The 24395-nt window shown below is 45.8% G+C and overlaps 2 protein-coding genes across 8 annotated transcripts in view; one reads left to right on the plus strand and one right to left on the minus strand.

Annotated features, from left to right (window-relative positions):
* The window catches only part of MNAT1 (MNAT1 component of CDK activating kinase), a 117743-nt gene extending 102018 nt beyond the window's left edge, over positions 1–15725 (plus strand). For both annotated transcript variants that reach the window (XM_053945558.1, XM_053945559.1), the window contains exon 8: positions 14540–15725. In XM_053945558.1, coding sequence (XP_053801533.1) covers positions 14540–14660 — 121 coding nt within the window. In that variant the 3' untranslated portion in view covers positions 14661–15725. The remainder of the gene's footprint in view (positions 1–14539) is intronic.
* A 1979-nt stretch (positions 15726–17704) lies between these two features.
* Positions 17705–24317, minus strand: TRMT5 (tRNA methyltransferase 5). Of its 6 annotated transcripts, none has more exons than XM_053946594.1 (7): positions 24259–24278; positions 23628–23700; positions 23119–23189; positions 21535–22184; positions 21112–21236; positions 19006–19660; positions 17705–17998 (listed from the first exon to the last, which is right to left on the minus strand). In XM_053946594.1, the coding sequence occupies exons 1-7, from the start codon at positions 24261–24263 to the stop codon at positions 17934–17936; spliced, it is 1644 nt and encodes a 547-aa protein (XP_053802569.1). In that variant the 5' UTR covers positions 24264–24278; the 3' UTR covers positions 17705–17933. The 6 variants fall into 6 exon arrangements, with proteins under 6 accessions (XP_053802569.1, XP_053802568.1, XP_053802567.1 ...); XM_053946593.1 differs by lacking the exon at positions 24259–24278 and adding an exon at positions 23793–23922; XM_053946592.1 differs by lacking the exon at positions 24259–24278 and having other exon boundaries at positions 23628–24145.
* Positions 24318–24395: the final 78 nt, after the last annotated feature.

Consider the following 24395-nt stretch of genomic DNA (forward strand, 5'->3'; position numbering starts at 1 on the left):
AACACTGGGACAGGCTGTCCAGGTAGTCTGTGGAGTGTTCCTCCTTGCAGATACTGAAACTTGACTGGATACAGCCCTGAGCAACCTGCCTGAGCTGACCCTGCTGAGCAGGGAGGCTGGGCCAAGTGGGCTCCCTGTGTCCCTTCCAGCCTCAACCTTCTCAGTGTCACTGTCCTGCTCTGATTGCACGGCAAGGTGAGAAAAATTCACCAAATAATCTCAGCAACAAGATATGTAAAACGATATTTTAAAATAAAGAGATGATTTATTTCAAATTGACAACTTCTAGAGCAGAATCCACTAGGAAGTGTCTTTTTTGTCTGCAGGCTGCCTTTGTTATCTTAGTTGGTTTTTCCAGAGGTCTTAGAGGTTGCTCCACCAATTTCTAAAGTGGAGTGTTGGATGCTGTGGCTGGAGTTGCCATCAGGTTTGGGCTTGGTAGCATGAAATCAGTGGAGTTGCATTGGTGTGAGACATGATGAGTGGAACAGCTGTGTCACCCTGAGATTTCAGAGGTGATTGAGTGTTCCACTGCCTTTCTGTTCCTCTATTCCCCTGTCAATTGTGTACTTTCACCACTGAGTTTAAACTCTCCAGAAAAAAACAAATACTGGAGTGCAAAGGTACATCTGCTCATAAAAGAGGAGCAAATTGTCAGTGTCCTGCTGGTCCCACTGGAATGGTCAGGCTGCCATGCACTCCCTTTTCTCCTCCTGGAGAGGGGTGGCTGGGGTGGAGGGAGGGTGAGTCTCACCCAGTCCAGCTTTCCTGAGCTGTACTGTTAAACATCTTTCTCTAGCTCTTACTCAGGGTATGATACTGAGCTTAGATAGTGCCAACCAGATAAAAATTCAATTGTCTGTAGCAAACAGAGCAAATGGCATCACTTTGTTGTAGCAAAGAGCAAAGTGTTTGTCGTGCCTTTGATCTCTAAAGTGCTCTGATGTGGTGAGGTCATGTTGAGGAAGCACTAACAGGCCTTTCCTTGAATTTTGTATTTAACTCGATGTAAAAGGAAGAAGGGAAAATGGAATTGAATGTGTGCTTATTGTGATAATTAATTTCAGTCAACAATTAGCTTGCTTTTCAAAGTTCCTGCACAGGACTTGGTATTGGAATGGGACATTGGCAAATGACTTTATTAGTTTTCATTGAAAATTAATATGTCTGTCAGCTTTTCAGTGCAGGTCTCATTTTGCTCTTCAGATCAGTAAGACTGCTGGCTTCCCTTTCAAAACTAATTTTCTTTATTGGTGTATTTGCTTATGTGTCTTTAATCCTTCCAGTTACTGCTTTAAAGATGTGGGAAGGGGAAGAATACTTGGTCCCTGAAGGTTGCTGTGAGCCAGTGACTGCTCGTATGAATGAAATATTTTCATACAGCATAAAACTTTATCTCAAAGAAAGTCTTGAGAAGTTAAAATAATGGTAAATGTTCTCTAGACTAACTCTTGCAAGGGCTAAATAGCCTGGCCTTGCTCCAGGAAGGCACTTAACAATGTGCTTAACTTTAAGCGCATTGAATATTCTTCCTGGCATGAGTGAAAAATCAATGAGGCTGCTCACATGCTTAAAATAAGACATGTGCTTAAGTGTCTTTCTGGATCTCAGCCAGAGCATTCAGCCTGTGAGATGAGCTGAATTCTAACTGTGGGCAAAAGCCAGTAGTGTTTCATTTTGCTTGTCTTGTGCCTTTCTGAAGAATGCATTGATATTGTCTGTGTTTATTTTAATTGGCCTCCATTTCCCATCTAAGCCCTACCAACTCCAAGGCTCTGGGAGTAAAATAGATGTGCAACTTAGGGCTGTCAAACAGCTTGTCAGGGGTAGTACTTAGACTGTATATATTGCTCTAGAGCAGGAACTGAACTTCAGAAAAGCTGGGAAAAGATGAGGTGAAACATGATTGTTTTCTTTGGTAGCAAAGGTTTTAATATGGAGAGAAAATGAAGAGGAGAGAAGAGAAGGGCTGGTGACACGTAGCACCTTTTCAGTTAACATAGTTGCTTCTTAGGAAACATTAAAGAATGCAGACAGATGCATTAATAATCTGCTGGCAGTGGCTGTAGCATTGGCAAGTCAGCTTTCCTACCTACTATTGATTTTTCTGACTCTCAGGCAGCAATTTGCAATGGGTGGTGTGATCCCTTACCCTCAGAATGGGCAGGGAGAGGAGTTGTCACAGCCAAAATAATTTTTACTTTCTAACCACCCCCTCCTGTTTCTTCAACAGCATCTTTTCCTGCTTAGATGACAATTTCCACTGCTGACAACTGTGAATGATAAAATATTCTATATTTAAACACAAACAGCCTCCATGGCTAGAGGTGCAAAATTACCCTCCACGATGCACTGAGCTCTGTGCTGGCACCAGCCAGCCCTGGGGAAGCACCCCTCAAGTGCTGTAAGTCTGGGTGTTGCTGCTTGGCAAGTGGAAAAGCAGCACAGCCATGGGCATCTCAGAGAAATCTTTGCTGTCAACTCAAACTTACACATCTGAGGAATCACAAATGTCATTCTCCCTCTGCTGCTTTTTTTGTTTTCAGCATTTAGACAGTGTTTGGCTTTTGCTTTCCCTCTTTGTGTTTATAGCTGCCTCCTAACATCACCAGGGCAGGGGCATCTCTTTATTTCCCTATGGATTTGATTTATAGAGGATGAGAGAGAAACTTAGAGCAGTTGGAAAGGGAGTGGCCAGAATAAAGGAAAATGGAGCATAGGTGTTTTTTAAAGGGTTAAATACACAAAACTAGAAACAAGCAGTTGAATTTTGTATGTACTTACCAAAGTATTCCTGAAAATGCACCTCCATGAGGGAGCAGCTGACATTTTTAGCAGATCTTTCCCACACTGAGTCTTGAACAGTTTTGAATGAGTTTGTTTGTAGGTAGTTGTTTTTCTTTCAGCTGCAGAAGTGTATTTGCTGAAATGTATAGCACTCCAGGCTGGGTATCAAGTTTGCTTCAAGGTAACTAAGAGTGTATGTTTTTATTGTGTACTTGTCCTAGTGGCCATTTATTTCTTTAAACAGTGAATTTCTTTTTAATTACATAAAAGCTTAATAGAATCACCTGTCACATACAGAATTTCATCTGAATTGAGTAAGATGTGATTAAAGGTTCAGGTTTAGAGGGTGTATTCACATTCTGGGATAGCTTAAATGGTGAAATGAAGTGTACTATGGATATCAAAGCCAGAGTTAGAACTGGAAGAGTGGATGGAAAATGGGATCTTAGAACTGTTTTGCTTTCAACTGTTTTCCCCTTAGCTTTTCTAACATCAAGCTCAAGTAGTTCTGTGAGTGTGTCTATCTGCAGGTGTCTTCAATGTGACAGAGCCTTCTGCCACCTAGTGTTACTGGGAGCTCTCCTCAGCAGGGAATGTATTAAATGTCATTTTTATTAGCAATCCCCACTGATTTCTGGACACTTCCTGTGAATGTTTAAAAAGGCACTTTTAACACCACTTTCAGAATCAGTTCAGTCAGTAGGCTCAACTTCTTTGGAGACAGATTTTGGGGATGCAATTTGCAAGTTGAGTTGAGTGGTTAACAAATAATCCATGGAGAATTTCAGCAGTTGTGGATGTCACTGCTCTATAACAACTCTGTTGGTATTTTCTCTTCTAAGTGAAACTAAGGGGTTCTGCCTAACTCAACACACTCCTGTTTGGATATCTGTGCTTCTGCTGTTTCAGGATATTGGATTAGACTGAAAGCAACAGAAAATTAAAATTAATTCAACAGAAATCATATAAAAAATGATTCAATTTAGACACTTAACTCATTGTCTTTTTAGAAGAGTAAAATGAAGATCTCCTATCATCACTGCATTTTTCCCCTCTAGAAATTCTACCAGGGCACAATAGAGAAGGACAATAAAATCCAGAGAATTTCACCCAGATTTCACAATAGAATTGTTAAGCTGTTAAAACAGAAAAATAGCCTTAATGATGCTTTTTATTTAAGCCAAATAATAATAGCTCCTACCATATGCTGACAGATAGGAGGAAATTGCCTAGGATTGAAGGAGTGGCTTTTTCCCTTTCATTCCCCTGTAAAAAATATTTTCAGGAGAACAGGGCAACTTTCCTCTCCTCCCCCACCTGTGGGAGCTGTGACAGCCCCGTGCCAGAGTGGGGCTGTGCAGCTCCTTTGCAGAGGGGGTTTGGGAGCTCAGCCCCAAGGGCTGCACCTGCCTGGGGCAGATGCTTCTCACCCTTCACCCATCCCTGGCGTTGAGGAGAAGCCTCTCTCCGAGCTCCTGCCCTCTTTGCTCCCTCCCATCCCTTCCAGGCCTTCCTGGGGAGCAAACGCCAGCCTGGCTGAGAGCTGTAAACCTGATCTCAGCATCAGCCTGAAATGCTGACCTGAGCAGCAGCAGCCAGAAGCTGAGGAGACTGAGGGGCTCGTGCATTAGAGCACAAGTCAGCTGCAAGAGAAAGCCACCTGGTTTTCACCTTCTTTTGACCTGAACAATCTCATCTTCTTTAAATACTGTCATTCAAACTGCAATATTTGCTTTCAACAATTACAGTTTCCACATTCTGCCTAAAGAAAATAACTTTGGGTTCTTATTATCTGAAATGGATAAGTGAGAGTTGGTAGTTTTTCATTTGAGATAATTATTAGGTTTGGCAGCTTACTTATCTGATCAGTATCAGCAGCTAAAAACCCTCTAGAAGTTCTTGTGCTCTTTTGTTTGAGTCATATTAAACTGGAATTGCCATATGATGTGAATTCATTGCTACTCAGTCAGAACAGAGGATGCTGTGTCACACTGAAAACAGAACTGACTTTCTGCCTGGGGAAATTGTATTTCAAAGCTGAGGTTTTAACCACTTTTTCTGTGTTCATATGATTTTTTTTTCTGTCAGCAGTGATTTGGGGGCAAAAGCAAGTCCTTAAATGCAAGAAAAACTTTAAAAGCATTCTGCCACTTCATTTTCCAGCCTTGGGCCTGAAATCCAGCACTGCTGGGGCTAAAATACCTCCTGTCTGCTTGGAGCCATCCTGGACTCTGCAGTTGTGTCCTGAGCTAGTGGGTGGCATCCCTGTGTCCCTGGCAGGGGGTTGGAACTGGACGATCTTTGATGTCTCTTCCATCCCAAATCATTCTGTGACACAATCACGACTGTGCCTCGTCTGTTGCCTCAGAACTGTGCATCAAGCAAAATGTGCTAAAAGGAGGGGGGAAAAAAAGTGTCTGTGCATCTCCAGCCTCCTTCTGTAGGTGTTCCTGACCGAGTGCTCTGTTCAGAAAGGGCTCCCTTTGCCTACAGATGCATAATTTACATGGAAGCTGGTGCTGGAGGAATCTCTTTCATGTAACGCTCCCAAAGCCCCAGTTCATCAATATGGATCTCTGGCTATATCCTGGGGGTTTCATGGTGCTCAGTGGGGTGTGTGGAACATGGAAAAAAGGCAGAGCAGGAGGCACAGGAGGGAATTTTTATCCTAAAAGAAGAGTTTGTGTGTCCAAAAGAACTGTCTTTCAGAATAAAAGTTCCTGCAGAAGGGAAGTTGTATTCCCAGAGTCCAGCCCAGGGAAGAAAAGACACAGCGCTGTCTTTAGAACTGAACTTGCCCTATCCTTACCAAAAAAAGATAAGCCTATGAAAAGAGTCTTGACTTAGGTAGGAAGTTACAGAACAGTGGTTAACTTCCTTAGACTTATATTATATATTTGAACACATCCATGTTCTTCTTGTGCCCTTTAGGCCCTTGTGCCTAAAGACAGTGTGTGGGAGGAAGAGTGGAGTTGGAGGACAGAGGGAAAGATGAAGAATTTGGAGTTCAGTCTGTGCCAAAACATTTCCACAACACATTAAAAAGAGAGCTGCTTTGCAATTACAGAAATGGTGGCTTAATGGTTGTTTTAGCCATTGAAAAGGAAAAAAAAAATCCAATATTACAGCTGAGAGAAGGCCCTTGTGTTCAATGCCATTCTTCCCGGGGTCAAGTACGCACGGAGCCTGATTTAGTCAGGGGCTAAATGCAGCTGCAGCTCTGCAGTGCTGCCGGGTGTAATCCATGCCAGTCCTGCAGCGCAGCGCGGGCGCTGCAGTGTCCTTGTGCTCCGGGGCTGCTCGAATGCTTCACTTGCAGTTGTTGGAGCACCTTCTGTGGGGGCTGATTGATTTACTGGATCGGGAAGTGCAGACCTGGAAACCGAGCGAGGGAGAATGCCTTGAGCGCGGTGCTGGGGCCGGGTGTTGAGAGGACAGACAGCTGGCGGGTGACCTCAGGAAGATGACAAATGGGGGACCAGGTGCCCCCGCTCATCCCAGCCCCTCTGGAGTTACGGAAGTCACTCGCGCTGAAGGAAGGCTTCCTGTGAGCAAGGCTTCTAGAAATAAACACTAACCTCTTGTTACAGCTAAGTGCATGGGGGTAAGGAATGCAAGCAGCTCTTTGGGAAGGAGTTGAAGCAGAAATCCTTGCAGTTTAAAGGGAAAAAAAGTAATCCCAATGGCAGTGCCTGTGCATATTTTGGAGCTGGCAGGAATGTGTGGTGTGGAGATGCGTGGGTGAGCAACAAGAAGGAAACTGTTTACACAGCACAGTCAGTGGTGGCTCTTTTCTGACATGTGTGGAGCCATCAAACAACTAATTACTGGGAGGAAAGTGGGATGTGAGGAAGCTCCCCAACAATCGAAGAAAGATAAGCCAGCATAGAATTTATATAAAATTTCCTTTACAGAGCTGAAACACGTGACCAAAAAGAACTTGCATAGCCTTTAGTTTTTCTGTGCTTGCAAAGGATCTGTGTATTTGCAGGTTCTGCTTTCCATTTCCTGTTTTTATTTTAAAATAGGCGGTCATGTGCTAAAATGAGGAGAACTTTCAGATAATCCTTGTCTTGAATCCACCCTGCAGCAGCACAGAAACCTGTAACCCATGTTGCCTTGGACCTGCTGAGGATATGCCTCCTTTCTCTAAGGGTTCCTTAGTGGGGTTGTGATGTACTTTAGCAGCTTCAGGGCTGTTTGTTTTTCTTTTCAACTAAAAAAACCCCAACAAAACAAGATGACCTCTATCATCACTTGAACTTTTGAAACTGTGTTCAAGATTTCCCACATGAGCTTAGGATCACTGAGTACTCCAAAGACAGCCTTGGCTGCTCTCTTGCACTGGCATTTGCATTTTCTAAGGTTGGAACTGTTATACCTCATCTGAAGTGATGCTACCTGATCAAATGTTAAGAGAAGCTGATTAAATGCAGCATTTGATTGTTATCAAAGGGAATATGCAGACACCCACTGTGAATCGTGGGCTTGTATGAGGGGCAAAATATGTTTCTCAAACATGCAGTGTATTTACACATGGGAATTCTTGTTGAATGTGAATCTCCAGCCTGGATAACTCCTGAGAAGAAAAGAGAAGGTTTATTTAACTTGTTAACATTTGTAATATCTCCAGGTGTAATTGGATTTACAGTTCCTTTTGAAGATGGAAATAGGTCAGCTTGCACCATTTAAGGGGTTTATGTCCCATTTCAAAGTAGTTTTTATATCTACAGGCTACAGTGCTTTAAGTTGACAGTCTCAAAGTCTGTGGTCCATTGTACTTGGAGTTTATAGACTTTTCTACATGAAATAGTTGTATTGAGGTGGGGCCTTCTTGGGTAGGGCCCTGCAGTGGGACTGGAATTGTCCAAACCTCATTTTTTTGGCAGTGCCTGCAGGTCCTGTCCTAGGGCTGCATCCAGCCTGCAGCAGAGGAAATGTGCAAAATGCATATCAGGGCAGAGGAGTACAAAGGTTCCTTTATTCTATAAAACCTTTTTCATCGTTAGTTTCCTGTCTTTACACTTTAAAACATCCACTTCTTTTAAAATTATATCAGTTTCTGGGAGGCGGAAGGCATTTCTCCTTTTCCTTTGATCTCAATTTCTCTGTAGCTTTTCATCTTACCTCAAGGCAACAGCACTGGCTTCTCAGTTACTCCAAAAGCAAATGTTTATGTGTTAAATAAATGCAAGTACCTGAGTCTGGTCTCACATCTATTTAAAAACCAGGGCAGCAGTAGGATTGCAGTGCTGGGAAAATGCTGGAGAACCAGGTGCTCTCTAAAACTTTTCTTCCTTTAAAATTCCTTTTCTGCCAGTAGAAGAGCTGGGTTTTTTATGAGGAGCACTAAAGGTATATTTTGAGGTAGCTGTCATAAAGAAATTCCCTCCATTCCTTTCCCCAGTGTATTAGCTTTTCAGTGGCAATGTTTGGTCTCTGGGTTCTGGATTTCATCACAAAAAGGAAGTTTTTAGGGCAAGTAGTATGGGAAAAGCTGATTCTCTGTTATCTTCCCCCCACTGAGGAGAGCTTCTGTGACTTTGGGTCTTTGCATTTAAAGGTTTTTCTACTCCAAGGTTCATGACTGCACTCACCAGTTCAGAGGTAATCTGTAATAAACTCTCTGAGATGGGTCACTAGATATATCTTACAGGTCATGTATGGGTTTCACCATTAACAGAGGAAACAGTTTATGTGAAACATCAAATTAAAGTGCTGTAGTTTTTACATTAAACCCTCAGCAATGCCTTTATTGGTCACTGCAGCAGCTGACTGGGAGAGAGCTCTGAGCCCCAGGGTGCTGCTGGGTCACTGTTGCAGCAGGACAATGCTGGCTTTGGGTTTCCAGGATCCAAAAGATTTGCCCTTTATATAAAGAATATTGTAAGGGAGAAGAGAATGGGGGAAATAACTCATCACTGATTTCTACCTTTGGAGTCAGAGCTGGCTTTATCAGCGACAGCTGTTTCATAGCTAATATCACATTTTGAGGCTTTTTTTTGCCTCTTTCAGTGTCTGGTAGCAAATCTCTGTTCTGTTCCATCTTAGCTGAGGTGTGCTGTGGCAGACCTGCTTTGTTTTAATTTTAAAGTACTTTGTTTCACCACACACAGTTTACACAGACTCCTGCCCTGAGAAAATTCTGACAGTGTTTGAAATAAATTGCTGTTTAGAAAAAGCAGATGGAAGAGGTTAAAAAGAATCACTAGGAGTCCTATATTTCTTCTATTGATTTGCTGGGCCGGAGCATTTCCTGTCTTTTCTACTGGGAAAGTTTATTTCTGGTGGAACAGAGTTCTTCACTCAGAAAACCTAAAAGTTCTAGGAGCTTAAACTCTTAATGTTTTGTTCTTAATCCTTAACTGTAACAAAAAGAGATCCATTAGAGACAGAAGGCATTTGCTTTTGCAAAATTTATTGCAAAATGAAGGCACTAAATTTCCTTGCTGGAAATCAGAATTGTGATGAGTAAGCGATGGTTCTGCAGCAGGCTCCTGGGGAAGGGGTGAGTGAAATGGGCTGAGCAAGTTTGTGGCATGGAGAAGGGTCTGGCATTCATCTGACACCTCAGAGAGAACTTTCTGCTCACTAAGCCCTCAGAAAGCAGCACAGGGTTATTAATAATAACAAAACAGCCTGGCTTACTAAGCTGAATGTGCACAACACTGCTGTCTGCAGGTGGGATTGCTGGGGCTGCAGGGGCGGTGTCTGTGCTGGATCACTTGTCTTTGGCAGGAATTTTTAGTAGCCAAAACTCTGTTGTGGTTTTTAGAGTGACTTTTCCTTGTACCCCTGCACTGTGGGCTGTGTTCAGTCCATAAGGTGCCATAATCTGGGTGAAAATGTATTTTTTATCTCCCTATTTGGACCTCATAGTGCTTAGCCCTGTTTTGACATCCAGACTGATTGCTGCAATTGTATACAGAGAAGCATTGAAAAAACCCTCAAACAAATAACAAAGCTCCTTCAGTGATTGCACCTATTAGATAGATTTTCTCCCTTTTTGTCTGTGTGGTCTGGAGGGTGGAGGAGAGGAGTGGCAGGTGCCCAGCTGCTGTCAGGGCTGGCAGTGTGACCTCGGGCAAGGAGGGATTGGTTGGGCTCATGAGGAGCCCTTGCTGAGCTCATGGCTGCATTGAGCTGGAATTCTGTGTCAGAACAGGCTGTGTTGGCTGGAGTTCAGCAGGAACTTCTGATACCAGTCACAGCTGGTGGGTTTAACATCTAAATACAATCATACTGCCCAAAGAGTGTCTGCTAAAATGGATGAAAATGTGTTTGTTTTTTAAATTTGAGGATCAGGCTTGTAGCTACTCCCTGGAACGATGAATTGCTGTTCTGGGTTTGAGTACCAGCTTTGTGCCTTGTGTTTTTGCCCTGCCTTAGTCATATTAGTCTGAGAGAGGGAGAACCACACCATATTTGAATAGCACCAATGCATTTCCTGGGGCTATTTAATGGAGAACAGCAATGAGCTTGGCTCATTTTATAAACAAATTCTGTTTGGCTGCACGGGACCGACTGTGGCAGAGCTGACTGGTTCAAAGGAAAACAGAGCTGAGCAGAGGAGCTCAGTTTGTACCTGCTCAGGGATGGAGAGTAACCCAGGCCACACATTCCTCAGCAGAAGCCAGGCCAGACACAGTCCAGCTCCTTCCTTCTGATGAGACCCAGTCCCTGCAGCTCCCTCTGAGTAGCACAGCAATAGCTCATCCTAGGGATTGGTAAATCCAGTGAAAATGCTGTCTCCAGAAAGGCTCAGGAATGCAGCAGCCTATGCTGCGGCCTTCCTAGTGCTTCACACAGTTTTCCAGACTGGAGTATTTTGCTTGCTTTATGCAACTACTATTTATTATTTAAATGATGAATCTGGAAATTTTCCCAGACCTAATGTCTGCCCCATTACTTTATGTCTTGGATACTGCAGATAATCAGATGAGCAGTAAATCTACTCTGTGGAATAGAATTAAATTATTTCTTTTTTTTCCCTGTCAAACAACTTGTGAATGATTTTTCATTTCTTCACTCCCATAAAATACATAATAGGTAAAAAAAAATCTGTATGCCAAATACACAGTTATTCCATATGTATCTCTAAGTGCTGCATCTGCAGAAAAACCCCTGGGAGTGTATTTATCTCGGGTAGCAGGAAAAATTGTGTGACATAATCCCTAGCACTGGTACTGTCAGTTGGGTGTGTGAAGGGACATATTATGGGGTGGTTTGAGCTTGTTGGTTGTATGTTTGGCTCTTTTTGTTTGTTTAGGTGGGGGTTTTTAAGCTTTGTTTGGTTTCTGGTTGGTGTTTATTTTAGCCAGGTTTGATCGTGCTGTTTCTCCATTCTCTCTGATTGTTTCTGACATCTTTCCTGAATTTCTCTGTAGCAAGACCACCCTGCTGGGCGGTGAGGGGATATTTGCCAGTGGCCCTGGGTGTTGCTGAGCTGCTGTTGGGTCCTGTGGCTCTCAGCAGCAGCAGTGCCAGGGGCACTGGGGCTCCTGGAAGGCACAGGGGAATTGCATCCTCTGCCATGCTGAGCCCATGTAGCGCTCCGCAGTCCTGGCCTGTCCTGGTGAAGCGGTTGTGACACAGCCTTGGGAAAAGAGAAAACACAAAGAAAACCCCCTCCCAGGAACAGCCAGCTTGATTCTGAGCCTCCACAGCGAGTGTGAATTACAGGAGGGTTTTTTTTTTGTTTTGTTTTGTTTTTTCCTCCCACCCCCTCCAGGGTGATGAGAAACTGAAGGTCAGGAATGAGCCCCCCAAGGCTCATGAAGAACAAAATATGAAGTGTTTTAACTGACGTGAAAGCTTAATGGGGAAGATCAACATCCAACGGCTGCAGCCAAGGAAAGGGGGCTTGTTTGGGCACAGCCTGAAGCAGAGCATAGGCATTGCTGGGAATGGGAAGTGTGAAATGGTGGGGCAGGGAGCACACAGCCCTTTAGCCCTGCTCAAAAATAATAGTGCAGGCTTTTTTAACTTCAGAGTTTAGTCTGCTCTCAGTAAAAACAAGTTACATTAAAAAATTGTGCACCAGAAAAAGCAAACCTCTTTTTCCTGGTTTCTGCTTATAAGATTTACAGGTACTTAAAATAAACCTATGAAAAACAGACCCAGTGTGCTGGAATTTGCTAACTAGTGAGAGCAATTACCTCCAGGTCCCAAGACCTAACGGAGCTCGGCTTTTTGGAAATAAAACTTGGCAAGCGCTTCTTCCTGCTGCTGTTGTAAAGGTGTACATGAAAAGATGTGCTGACCTCTGCCAGAAACCCCAGGAATCCAGTTCAGAGAGATTCTCCTGTGGAGGGGATGGCTGGAATCAGGCAGCACAGATGGGGACCGGTGTGGAAAAGCCGGTGAAAAGAATCGCTTCTCATTGTGTGGCTTCAGCGTGGCAGGTTCTTTGCAATTGCCTGGTGGACCACAGTAATTAAATGGGTCAAGAGCAGTAAGTTCAGATACTTAACAAGAAAATAAAGACCTCACTTGACAGCCAGCAGCGGCCCTGCTCGTTTCACAGGAGTAAGGAGAATTAGGGCAGGTTGTGCAGTAAAAGTCGATGGGAGCCTTTTTGGCAATGATTTTGTCTTGCTTCAGAGATCACCTCCCAATTAACTACAAGTGCTGCAGTGGCTGGAAGTCAGGTTGTCTTATGAAACTAACACTTCAATTTCGGACGTCCTAGAAAAAGGGAAACAATAGGCTCTGTTTTTCTCCTTTCAGTGATATATAAGTAAGGGAAGATAAGAAAAGTAATGAGAAAGACACAAGGAACCTTTGTTAATATTGAAATGTAAAATACTCCCATTTTCACTGGACTGTTTCATGCATGAGGGGAAAATGAAATTGTGCAATGAAATAAATATGATAGAAGTGAAATCCAATATGGGAACTGATTTTTATAAGACTTTCTGTTTTGGAGGGTAGAGGTAGTTTCACACCAGCGTTCTGAAGGAAATTATTTGTTGTTGTCAGTGCCCATCGTTCCTGGCTGGGGAAAGGAGCTCCTGTTTCCCACTGCAGTTTTAAAAGGCCTTTGGGAAGGATGAGATCTTCCTCTTAAAATATTAAGGGACAAGTAACAAGAATGTTTAAAAAAAAAATTAAAACCCATAAAATGTGTTCTGCCACAAACCAAGAGCTCTCTGCAGACCACCTCCCCTTGCAAATTAAGAGATGGGACCAGCTTTGTTGCTGTGTTTGTAGATTCTTTTGGACTGAGTACTATTAAAAGGGTTTATTTTATTATTACTCTGTGCTCTCCTGCCTGTGTCTGTGCTGATGGGAGTGAGGGCAGTCTGGCAGTGAGGGCCAGATTCTGTCACAGCTTGGTGCAAAACACCTCAGCTCAGTCACAGGAGGTAAATTCAGTCTCAGCTTCAGCATCTCACCAAGAATATCTCAGAAACATTGCTCATGTCTGTGCATTGTGGTTATTAGGTGCGAGAAATACAGTTTTTAAAATTGTAATTAATCATTACTCAGTAATCTCTTTCTCTATGCTTTTATGGCATCAATGGGTATGACTGTTTATTATGTCTTACCTATAAAATCTGACCTGTTTTATATACTCTTTATGGAAACAGTGTACAGTCATAAATTAAAAGATGCAACTGTTTTGGATATTTTACTGGTGGTCCTGTATTTTCCTGCCAAAAGTGCAGCTGTTTTAGGTTTCTTGGGATAACATTATAAAAGGCTGTGTGCGTTTTGCAAGTTTATGCTTGGATTGCCAAGCCAGAGGTGGAATGACTCAACCTTCCCAGGAGCAACATGTACCAAGTGAGGAATCAAAACAGCGGCTGAAGCGCCCCTGTGGAAAGCACTTGGTGTTTATGGGCTTGTGTCTGATGGTCAGGGTTGGAGATGGTTCTCGTGCTGGTGCTGCTGGGCTGTGGATCTGTCTGTTTGATGGGGTTTTGGTGCAAAACTGGTGAAGAATCTCTGTTGTACTTGTCTCATGGGGTGCAAGAGCCGTGGGGTTACAGTGTGGGATGAAGCCATCCTTTAGCAGGAGCTCTCAGCGTGTGTGGCTGGGGTGGAGCCCTTGGAAGGAGCCAAGGGGAGCCAAGAGTGGCAGTGCCAGCCCAGGCAGCGTGTTTGTGTTTCCATGTCAACTCCTGCTTCCATGTCAACTCGTGTTTCCACGTCAGTTCAACGCTCTGGAAGGTTTGGGGTAGAATTAGACAGCTCTGCAAATGGGTAATGATGCTTAATTAATGGGGAAGTTTAGAACCTTCTTCAGCCAAAATGATGGTGGTCTCCCACAGATCTAATTCCCAGGGTCAGTGGGCTCCAGGCACAGGTAGCAAGCAAAGGAAGCTCAGCCCTGTGGTCATCAGAGCAACCGGCACAGTCAGTTTGGAGGAGTGTCTGGCATTAAGTGACAGAGCTGAAACCCTCCTGTTCCTGTGGGAGTGCAGGAAGGCTTCTGGTGGTGTCCTTGCCTTGGCAGGACCTGTGGGAGTGGGGAAATGAGCCACCCCCAGAGCGAGCACAGAGAACACAAACCCCTGGGTGCCCTTAACCCTGTGCCACCAGAGCGCTGGTTGGGGCAGCCTGGCTGAAGGAGCTTTAATTCATTGCTTTAACTCACAGAAGTTTTATCCTGATGTGTCCAGTGGGCAGTGGGCAGCTCCATCTCCTTGCTTCTCCTAAAAAGTAGCCTCAACCTCGCTGTCCTGTGAGCTGCAGGGGTGTTTGATGTGTTTCCTCTGCTCTGAAATGACACTGCTCTTTGCTGCAGGTACCTCACCCACGTTCGAGCCGCCTCTCCGCAGGACCTGGCTGGGGGCTACACGTCCTCCCTGGCTTGTCACCGGGCCCTGCAGGACGCTTTCAGCGGGCTCTTCTGGCACCCCAGCTAGCCAGGGAGCACCAGCCTGTGACCAAGGGACACCCAGCGGGGCGAGGAGCCACCCAAGGCAGCACAGGCGGGGCAGGATCGCTGCCGTCTGCAGGGGCCGGGCTGCACTCGCTGCTCTGCGCACCCCTCTGCTGCAAAACCAGCTGCATTTAAGTGTTAAAGGGAAACCAAACCCCCTCTGCACCAGAGCTTTGTAAAATGGTAGATGCATTCTTGTGGAGGGGGAAACTCGTTAGTCATGTGGCACTTTGCTGAGGGAGGCTGAAGCAATAAGCCACATCTAATGGAAGATGTGAATAACTCAGCTGTGTATGTTTGAGGCTTAAAGAAATACACTTGTAATTTTTTTTAAAATAAAGCCAGACTTTATTAAAGTTTGTGGTTTTACTCTTATTGCAGGGTTTTATTTGCACAAGTATTTAAATGCCATTTTGATTATAACATTTAGTGTCAATATTCAACCCTGCATTTTCTTCCCATAAAACTAGTTTTCCCAGTTTAGACAAGTGGGTTTTTCCTCCTGCCAGCTGGATGAGACAAGAAACTCTGGAAATATGCTGACACAACTCTTGTGTGGGATCCTTCCTCTGTGTGTCACTTGGTTCTTACCTTTCTTTGGAAAAAACCCTTTAGCTCAAGGTCTTTCAGCTGAGGTGCTCTAGAAGCAATCTAAGAAACCTCCATACATGGCAAAGTCACTGTCATAGTCAAAATTGTGGGGTTCCCTTTTGGGGTTTGTTTGTTTGTTTTGCTTTTGTATGTTTGCTTTTTCCCTGTTTATCTCCATTTGCAACTTTTCTGTCATAAACTCAGGAGTTTCTTTAGGTGGGAACATCCCTTTGGCTTTGGGGATGATCCCTACCACCTGATATGATCCTTTTTGTATTCCTTACCTGCTCCTTGTAATGGAGCCTTGACCAACTGCAGGAGGTGGGAAGCTGCTCGGGACAGCCACCTTGGGCCATGTTTTATGGGCCACCTGCTCACAGATGTTAATCCTGCTCTGAGGAGTGCACTAGATGGATGTATCTTTTCTATACTGTAATAAAGAGATGAATGAGATGTATTCTAGACTTGGTGTTTTCTTATTAGAGAAAATGGGAGGAGACAGCAAAATTTCCATTGCCCTTTGAAATCCCCTTGGTTGTGCCCAGAACAGCTGCTGACAAGGAATGTTACAGGAGGCAGAGGTAAGGAGATCAGATACTTCCCTCCTCTCCTCCCCTCCCCTCTGCTCACCCAGACTGGCAAAGATGCACCTCACCAATGCTCTCTTTATACTCACTTTGTACAGCCCCAGGTCATGCCCTAATGAATGCAGAACTGCATATGCATATTAATATTTATAATTTCAATACACTCATTAACTTGTGTGTAGCATGGCCATTATTTTTATGCCATTTCTTGTACACAGAACTGGCAAGTGCACAGAGAGCTGGAAAACCCCTGGTTATGAGCATAGTGATGTATCTGCTGGACTGGTATCTAAACTGAAGTTATGCTGCTGGAATGACACTGGCATTCAGTCCTTCAGGGAAAAAAAAAAAAAACTTTTACCACTTCAAATCCTTCCCTGCCCTGGGACACTGTAGTGGAAAATCAGAGTTAGGTATTTTACAGGCTTGGCCCAGAAATGGTGATCAAAGCCTGGTTTGGGTTGGTGCAGTGGTGCCAAGCCCTAAATTGGGGCTGTGAAGCAATGTGAAGTCACAGGGACTCGCAATCTGTGTCAGGCAGGGATCCCAGGGTGGCTGCACCATTCCAGAGTGGTGGAGGGCCTTATCACTCCAGCAGTGTTTGTGGGGGGCTCCAGAGAACAGGAGCTGCCTTCAGATGTTTATGGAAAGGGGGAGGGCAGCAGCTGGACAGCAGCAGAGGTGTCAGGAAACGGGACAGGCAGCGCAGCAGCAGCGGGGCCGGGGCAGAATCCCCGCACAGCCGTGCCTGGGAGGAGAGCACTGGCAGGCTGGGGCTGCAGGGACTGCTCTTAAAGGCCTGAGCAGGAGTGCTCGGGTTCAGTGCAGGCCAGGGAGGAATCAGGATAGCCGGGTGAGCCAGGACAGCCTCCCTGGGGATTGACAAATGAGATCCTGCAGGAACCTGGCTGCGAGGGCTCGCTCCAAACACCGGCTGCATGGCCAAGGCAAGGAAAGGCCGTCACACGGAGCCACCAGCAAAACAAATCCGTGGCCCTTGGTGGTGTTTGGGTGAGAACCAAAAATGCAGTGGGCTGCAGGCTCAGGGCTGGAGCCACAGCAGCAGGGCCAGGAGGGTGACAGACATCTGGTTGCTGGGCGTGAGCTCAGAGCTTGGGCTGAGGGAAAATATCTGAAACCGAGAAGGCGAGCCGAGTTCTCTGGCCAAATAAACTATTTGTGGTTGACATTGCCCAACAATAGTTTGGATGGGTAAGAAAAGGAAATCAAAGGCAGAGGCTTTTCAAATCCCTGCAGAATACAAGCAGCCAGCCAGAAAGATCATCCAGGGACTGCAGCAGGGGAGCAGGCAGAGGTGGGGAGAGCTGGAGAGGGCAGAGGCACAAAAGCCACAGGAGGACACGGTTTCAGGAGGACAGAACTGTTTTTCAGGTGCTGGTTTCAGCCTGGAACTGCAATGCAAGCATAAACTTCATCTGCAAATGTGCAAAAGACATTAAAGTCTTTCTGGCTCTAACCGTGAGCAAACACAAAGTTAAGAGTCAACTAATCCCTAACTAAATCTTGGTGTTAAAAAGAATTTTTTAATCAAAACCTCAGGATGTTGAGCCATCAGGCCCTTTTGGTATCTCAGGTTAAGCTTTTGAAAGGTTACCTTGCTTACACAAGAGCTGTTTGTACATCTGCTAACCATAATCCAATATTCTGAAACCAGAACATCTGTCGGGGAGAATCCAGGGCAGGGGTTATATCAGTCACCTTCCTAGACCTGACAAGACATAAAAGTCTGTTCTCCCCACAACTTGCACATCACCAAAATGCTACAGCACAAAACTACCCCAGGCCCTGCCACTGAGTTAGCACAGGGCATGAAACAATAGAGAGCAGGGAAGTACCAAAACAAATTTATTGTAAGAGAATAACATCTTAATTTTTTGTAGTAGCAATTCCAATCGATCCCACAATGAGAAGAAAAGGTGACTGCAGGAAGCAAGGCTCCCAAAAGAAAGCTGCAACTCCATAGGAACACAGGTCTGCTCCTTACTACTCAAGGGGTAAAACAGAGACACCCCAAATATCCTTTACACAAACTAAGATAGTCACCATAGGTCTGGTCTTCAACTCAGTGCCTTCTCTTCCGAAGAATCTTGGCTGGTACACAGACGTTTCGAGGCTGGTTTTGCTGGAAAAGGTTAGAAGAAGTAAATTATTTAACGTACAGTAAACAGACTGACCTACCACAAGGTCTGGAAAAGGGAGCTCTGTTAAGGGATTTAACAGGAAGAGATGAGAGTTCAAATCGTGATTAACAGTCACAAATGAAAACTCTTAGAGCAATAATGGGGGGTCTTTACTGAATGCCAAAACAGACTCTCCAAAAACCTGTATGGAGCTACATTTGGACTTGCATTTCAGAGCTACCCAACAACAGCATAAAAATCAGTTTCATGGCATTAAAGCTTAAAAACAAACCTCCTTTCCCCCAGTTCATGTAACTGCAGATGAGAGGCTCCCTCTGCTCCCTTTGTCATGTAGTGCAAAGCCCAAGGTCACTGAAACCAACCAGTTTCTTCAATGAGCAATTATAAATAAAAAAAGAAAACCCCACCACCAACCAAGTTCAGCCCTGAAGATCACTAAGGGTATCTGTGTCTCAGTTAAACTCAATCAGGTACAGAACCTGATTCTGCTGATGAGCTGACTCCAGACCTCACTGAGTCTGTATGAGCATAAGGAGAAGGTCAGAGCTGGGACCAGTCCCTTGGAAGTGCACCGATCTGGGCAAAAGCACAGAGACGTGCGCTTGGCATTGGATCACAGAGCCACTGAATATCCTGCACTGGAAGGGCCCACAAGGATCACTGAGTCCCCATCCTTCCTCAGCCTCAACCTGAGGCATAAAGGTCTGGTTTACGGCCTGTGGGGTGATCCTGTCCAGTCCACCATATTTCTCAGGAGGCTCATGCTGGGATCAGAGGAGCAGGCTGCTGTTAGCAAAGCAAGGAAGCCCTGCAGCTGCTGCACACGTGCAGGCGCTGGGTCCTGCCGGCCACCTCCGCGCTCAGTGCCACATCCACACCGCTGTCACATGCCTGTAGTGGCCCTTGGGGCTGACCAGGTGGGACCAGCCCGAGGCAGCACAAGGTGTAGTCTGAAATCCCAATGCCACATGGGAGGTTTGCTCCTTACCTTCATCAGGGCAGGGCCTCTTGTAGAGCACATCTGCTGGGATCTGGAAACTGAGGCACAGCATCTCCTTGTTGGGCGCCACGTTCCTGACCGGGAAAGTGGAACAGCGTCCGGCCAAGGAGGTTCCCAGCGTAGCTTCCGCTCGCTCCTGAATGTCTCTGGCTGGGTTGCTGTGTTTGGAGAACCCATAGCAGTGCACAGTGGGAAGGCCAGCAGGGCTGCAGGGCTCCCCGACCAAGAGATGCCTGAAAACATCCAGAAACTCCACAGCCAGAGCTGGCAAATTCATCACTATGTGGAAGGCAGTTTTCTGTCCTTCCCTCAGGAGCGGGAGCTCTTTGCTGAGCTCCTCCCTCACCGGCCCCCGCAGGAAGTCCCTGCCGTCCATGTTGAACGCCTTCACCTTGGTGTCCACTTTGTTGAGCTTGCAGTTGTGCAGGAGCCAGGTGTAGGACTCGGGGTTGAGGTCGTTGGCGAACACTCGGCACTTTCTCTTGGCCGCTGGGATGGCGAAAGGCCCGATGCCAGCGAAGACGTCGAAGAGAACATCGCCGGCCCTCAGCAGCTCCACTATACGGCCGTGCTCGGTGGACAGGCGCGGGTTCCAGTACACTTTGGAAAAGTCCAGTTCATAGGCAATGTTATTTTCTTTGACCTGGAAGTCCAAAACATTTGCTTAAGCCTCTGTGTTCAAATGCCAGGCAGATTTAAGCATTATCATTAATTAAGAAAATTAAAAAACAAGGTGCCTTATCGAAAGGTAACATGTACATCAGCATTGTCCCACTGGTAGCATATGTGAATCTTAAATATACAGATCATCTAAGCAATTAAGTAAACAGATCTTAAATCTTTAACTCATCAGAAACAGCCATGTCCCCAAGTGTCAATCCCAATGGCTGACTCTATACAGGTCTCAATCACCAGGTGGAAATAAAGCAGCAACTTAAAATGACTCTAAAAAATCTGGTGGTTTTCAAGAGCTTTGTGGCTGGCTGACAACTCCTTTATTGAAAGCAGACCTTGGAAAGATGCCTCAAGCCCTCCTTTGTGGAGTGCACACAGTAAATAAGTGTCTGAGAATGATAGGCCCAAGAACAGGAACCGTCAGCCAAATTCAAAGCCACTGGGAGCCAGTTCTGCAGCTTGAAAAATACTGTATTTCATCTCCCAAGGTGACAGAGTCTGGAAGCTGATCCAAACCCAAGCTTTGGGATGACCACTATCTCAAGAACAAACCTGAAAAGGAAGAGTATTTATTCAGATGAGAATGGGATGGAAGATAATACTCTCTTTGCACCAGCACGTGGAATTGTCTGATTCCAAAATACAGTAACTTGGGATCCAGATCACGACATCGTTTGCTTTGCCAGCAAGAAACACCCTGAAGTGTCTCTGCACTCCTGGACGCAGCTCCATGGTGTGCCAGGTGTGTGGTGACACCATCTGCATAATACTCAGTTGTCACTGCTGCCTTGACAATCCAACGGCCTTCTCTCTGCATGAACAGGGTGTTCCACCAAGCTATTCAACTTTTTATTTGGTAATCTCATGTTTTCTCCTTTGAAAGTATAAAGCTGCTAACAGATAAGAGAAAATATTTTTGTGGAAGCAGTGGCCAAGTTTCCATCTACAGACAAAAAGCCCTATGCGGAGAACACTTGGCAGTTACACAGTGATTACACCTGATAAATGTCAGAGCAGAGGAGACAGGAGGTTTGTCTTGCTGCTGACAGGAGAGGAAAAAGGCAAAGGCAAAATGTTGCCTAAGTTGCAAAGTCGGTGAGATAGAAATTTCTGTACTGGCCACTGTACCAGGCTTGGTGAAATTAGGATATTGGATTTTCTTAGATCAAATCCACATCATTAAATCTAGGCTGTGAACTTGGAAGAATACACGCCTTCCTGATCCCTGTGGCTGAGTTTGCCCTTGGCAGACCAGGACAAAGGTATGCAGAAGTAACAGCCAACCCTTAGGCTCAGGTGTTAGGAAAGGCATTGTGCAAAGGAACGGCCTCAGCAGCATCCCTGCATCACAGCTCTCCAGAAGGTTCCTTTGGGTTTTAGCACTTTAAATTTAAAATACCAGGGGGGAAAGGCCTGTACCTTGGTCACCAGGTTGTTCTCTCCAGCAAGCACTTCCATTTCAAAATTCCTGTACGTGCTGTCGATAATATTGGTTTTATTCACTACACAGGTGACTCCCGGATTCTTGTCCATTATAACCTGGCCTGAAAGAGAGGGTGGGAGATAGTTATCATTAAGGGACCACGACCTTTTCATGTTTTGCAACAGAAACAACAAACCTGCTGTTAACAGGTAAATCAACAAAAGTAAGTGTGTGTTGGAACCTCTCTCTAATGACTGAGGGCTGCAGCTGTGCCCTTTCCAAGGCACACACTTCACCTTGGCCCAGGGCTCAGCGCAGTGAGAGCACCACACTGTGAGAGGAGAGCTGTGCCCCTCAGCACAGCAACTTTGTAACAATATACAAACGACACAGACACCTTCCCGAGCTGTTTCACCTACCAATCAAGTGTCTGTAGGGCAGCTGGTGATCCCTGAGGTTCAAATGAGCAATGTGGCCAACACGGCTGAATCCAGAGGTGACCTCCTGACCCTCGGGAAGGACGGCTCGCAGGATCTCCTCCGACTTGAAATTCTCATAGCTCAGCTCCAGGTGGTACTTGGACACCTCAGGATGGACATTGAGCTGTTTTAGGGCCTGCTGCTCTGACTCTCCTAATGAGAATTCCGGTACTTTATGAGGATCCAGGATAACAAATCTACTGTCCTCATCCTCTGGATCCTCCACCACCCGCTTGAGGCCGGGGCGCTGCAGTACTGATTGTTTTAGGGACTTCAGCACACTATGCACAATTTCCTTCTTGACTTTAAGAGCTGGAACAACCACTGTCCTTTTGAAAGCCTCTCTGTTGAGCAGCGTCATCCCACGCACTCCAGGATGTGGCAAATACAGTTCTGGATTCGTTTTATCCTCCACGGTTTCGGGCATTGTGAAGAAAGTATTTTTTTTAACTACTACAAAGAGCCCAGGTATTTTGCCAGAATGTTGTGCCAATAGCATCCAAACTGCTGGAAATGATGTATTTGATGCAGCTGTCCTAAAATGATTCGTTTTCAGTAGTTTGGCACAGTATCCCAATCTCCACAAAGTCCTAGAAGAGAAATTATTCATTTTATAGACATTATGTAATCATTCCATTTAAAAGGCTGCAAATCACATGGATTTGCTGTTCTCTTAAACCAGAATTTCCATCTGTACCAAACAATCCACAATAGCTCAGTAAAGCTCTTTATTATGAAATATATGCTGCAAATTTGTTATTTTGCAAATGTACTTTTAGACTCAAACATTAACTGACTTCAAGCAGCGAGATAATCCCCTCCTGCCAAAAAACAATGACCTCTCTTTGTTCTAATAAATGTGATATTAATCTCAGTAAGCCAAATGGAAAGATTTCTACTGTCTTGATCCTACTCCTGTTGGATCCCTCTTGTGTCTGGTAAAATTCATTACCAAGCAGTGGTTGCTAGAAAACAGATATTAGAAACAGTGGTCATGATCACTCTTGGGTGATTTCTGCCTCCCAGGCCCCAGTGTTAGAGGTTCCATGCTCTGTAAGACCTTTGCTCCATGAGGTGCATGCCAGAAAGGTCATTAATTAAATGCAATGTCCCCCATAAGGTCCAGAGGAGCATCAGTAATGTCTGCTCCTGCCACTGAGCCCTGGTTCATCCACAGGATGGAAACTTGCAAAGCGGCTTTACACTTCTCTAAATGGTTTCCTCCACTTGAGGCAGACCAGAAGGGCCCAATTTTCAGCCTTGGCACTGGCTGCTCCAAGGCAGGAACCAATGGTTTAGATGGTGCTGGAGGCTGGCATTTCTCCTGACTTTTGTAAAAGCTTGTTTTGAGGGAGAGGCTCTGCCAGGAAACTGGTTCTCTTGCCTGCCTCCCTCTGTGGCAAGCACATTCTTCTCTCTCTCAGGATTTTTTCATAGAGGAGCACAGAGAGAAGAAAGAAAAAACCAATTTCTGTTTCTGCTCCTTGTTTTTCACATGTGGAATGTGTTTGGAGAATTGTTTACCTGGGGTGATTGCTTGATTGGATTCTGGTGAGGATTGTTTGAGCCTGATGGCCAATCCAATCCACCCGTGGCTGGACTCTCGACAGAGGGTCAGGAGTTGTGAGTTAGGTATGATAGAAAAGTAGGTATGTAGTTTTAGTATCTCCTTTAAATAGTATATTAATGTATTATAGCATAGTTATAATAAAGAAATCATTCAGCCTTCTGAACTGGAGTCAGACATCATTTCTTCCCAGTGGGTTCACCTGCATTTACAACATCCCTCAGCCCTGCCCCTCTCCAGGGTAACAACAGGCTGTGTGCTCTGTCCTTCACAAACCTGCTGTGCCCAAACCCTGCCAAAGCCGCTCCTGCTCCCATCCCCTGTCCCGCCCAAATCCCAGCTCCTCACCCAACTCCCTACACCTCCCAGGCCGCCCACTCCCCTAAGCCAGGGCTTTGGCAGAGCACACCTCCTTCCGAAAAACACACTGCATTCCTCACGCCTGCTGCACAGGAGAAATCCTCACCCGGAGGCCTGAGCATCCCCGTGCTTTTCCTGGCGTGGAAAGGGGTGCTGTGGTTCTCAGAGACTCGAATCGGCTGGAACAGATTTCTGGGATCATCGAGTCGAACTGTGACCGAACACCCACCACCATGGCGCGGGGTGCCTCACCCCGTCTTTCCTTAAACACCTCCAGGACGCTGACTCCACCACTTTGCCCGACATCGTCCCAATGTCTGATCACCCTTTCTGTGACGAAATTCTTTCTCACGTCCAAACTAAGCTTTCCCTGGAGCAACTCGGGGCCACGTCCTCTCATCCTGTCGCTTCTCGGTACTGGATTAAACCCACAAGATAAAGCCGCCCGCAACGCTGGATCTGGCTGGAGGCCACTGCCGCCACCTTCCCAAGGCGCCTATGGAGAGCCACCATCCTTTCCCTCAGCACCACGATCCCCGATTATCCCGTTCTTCCCTCAGCACCGTGATCCCCGATTATCCCGTTCTCCCCTCAGCACCGCAATCCCCGATTATCCCGTTCTCCCCTCAGCACCATGATCTCTGATTATCCCGTTTTTCCCCCAGCACCACGATCCCCGATTATCCCGTTCTCCCCTCAGCGAATTCTCCCTCTCCCCCCCCCGCCCCCTCCCTCACCTCATGCCGGGCCCCGCGCGCCGCGCGCGCGCGTCATCGCCGCTGCGCCGGGCTGGGCGGGGCCGGGGCGGTGACCACGCCCACAACTCCCCGCCCCTCTATGGCCCCTCAGCGGGGCGGGCGCGGGGCGCAAAGGC

This window comes from Vidua chalybeata, chromosome 6 (assembly GCF_026979565.1).
Source record: "Vidua chalybeata isolate OUT-0048 chromosome 6, bVidCha1 merged haplotype, whole genome shotgun sequence".
Lineage (NCBI taxonomy): Eukaryota > Metazoa > Chordata > Aves > Passeriformes > Viduidae > Vidua > Vidua chalybeata.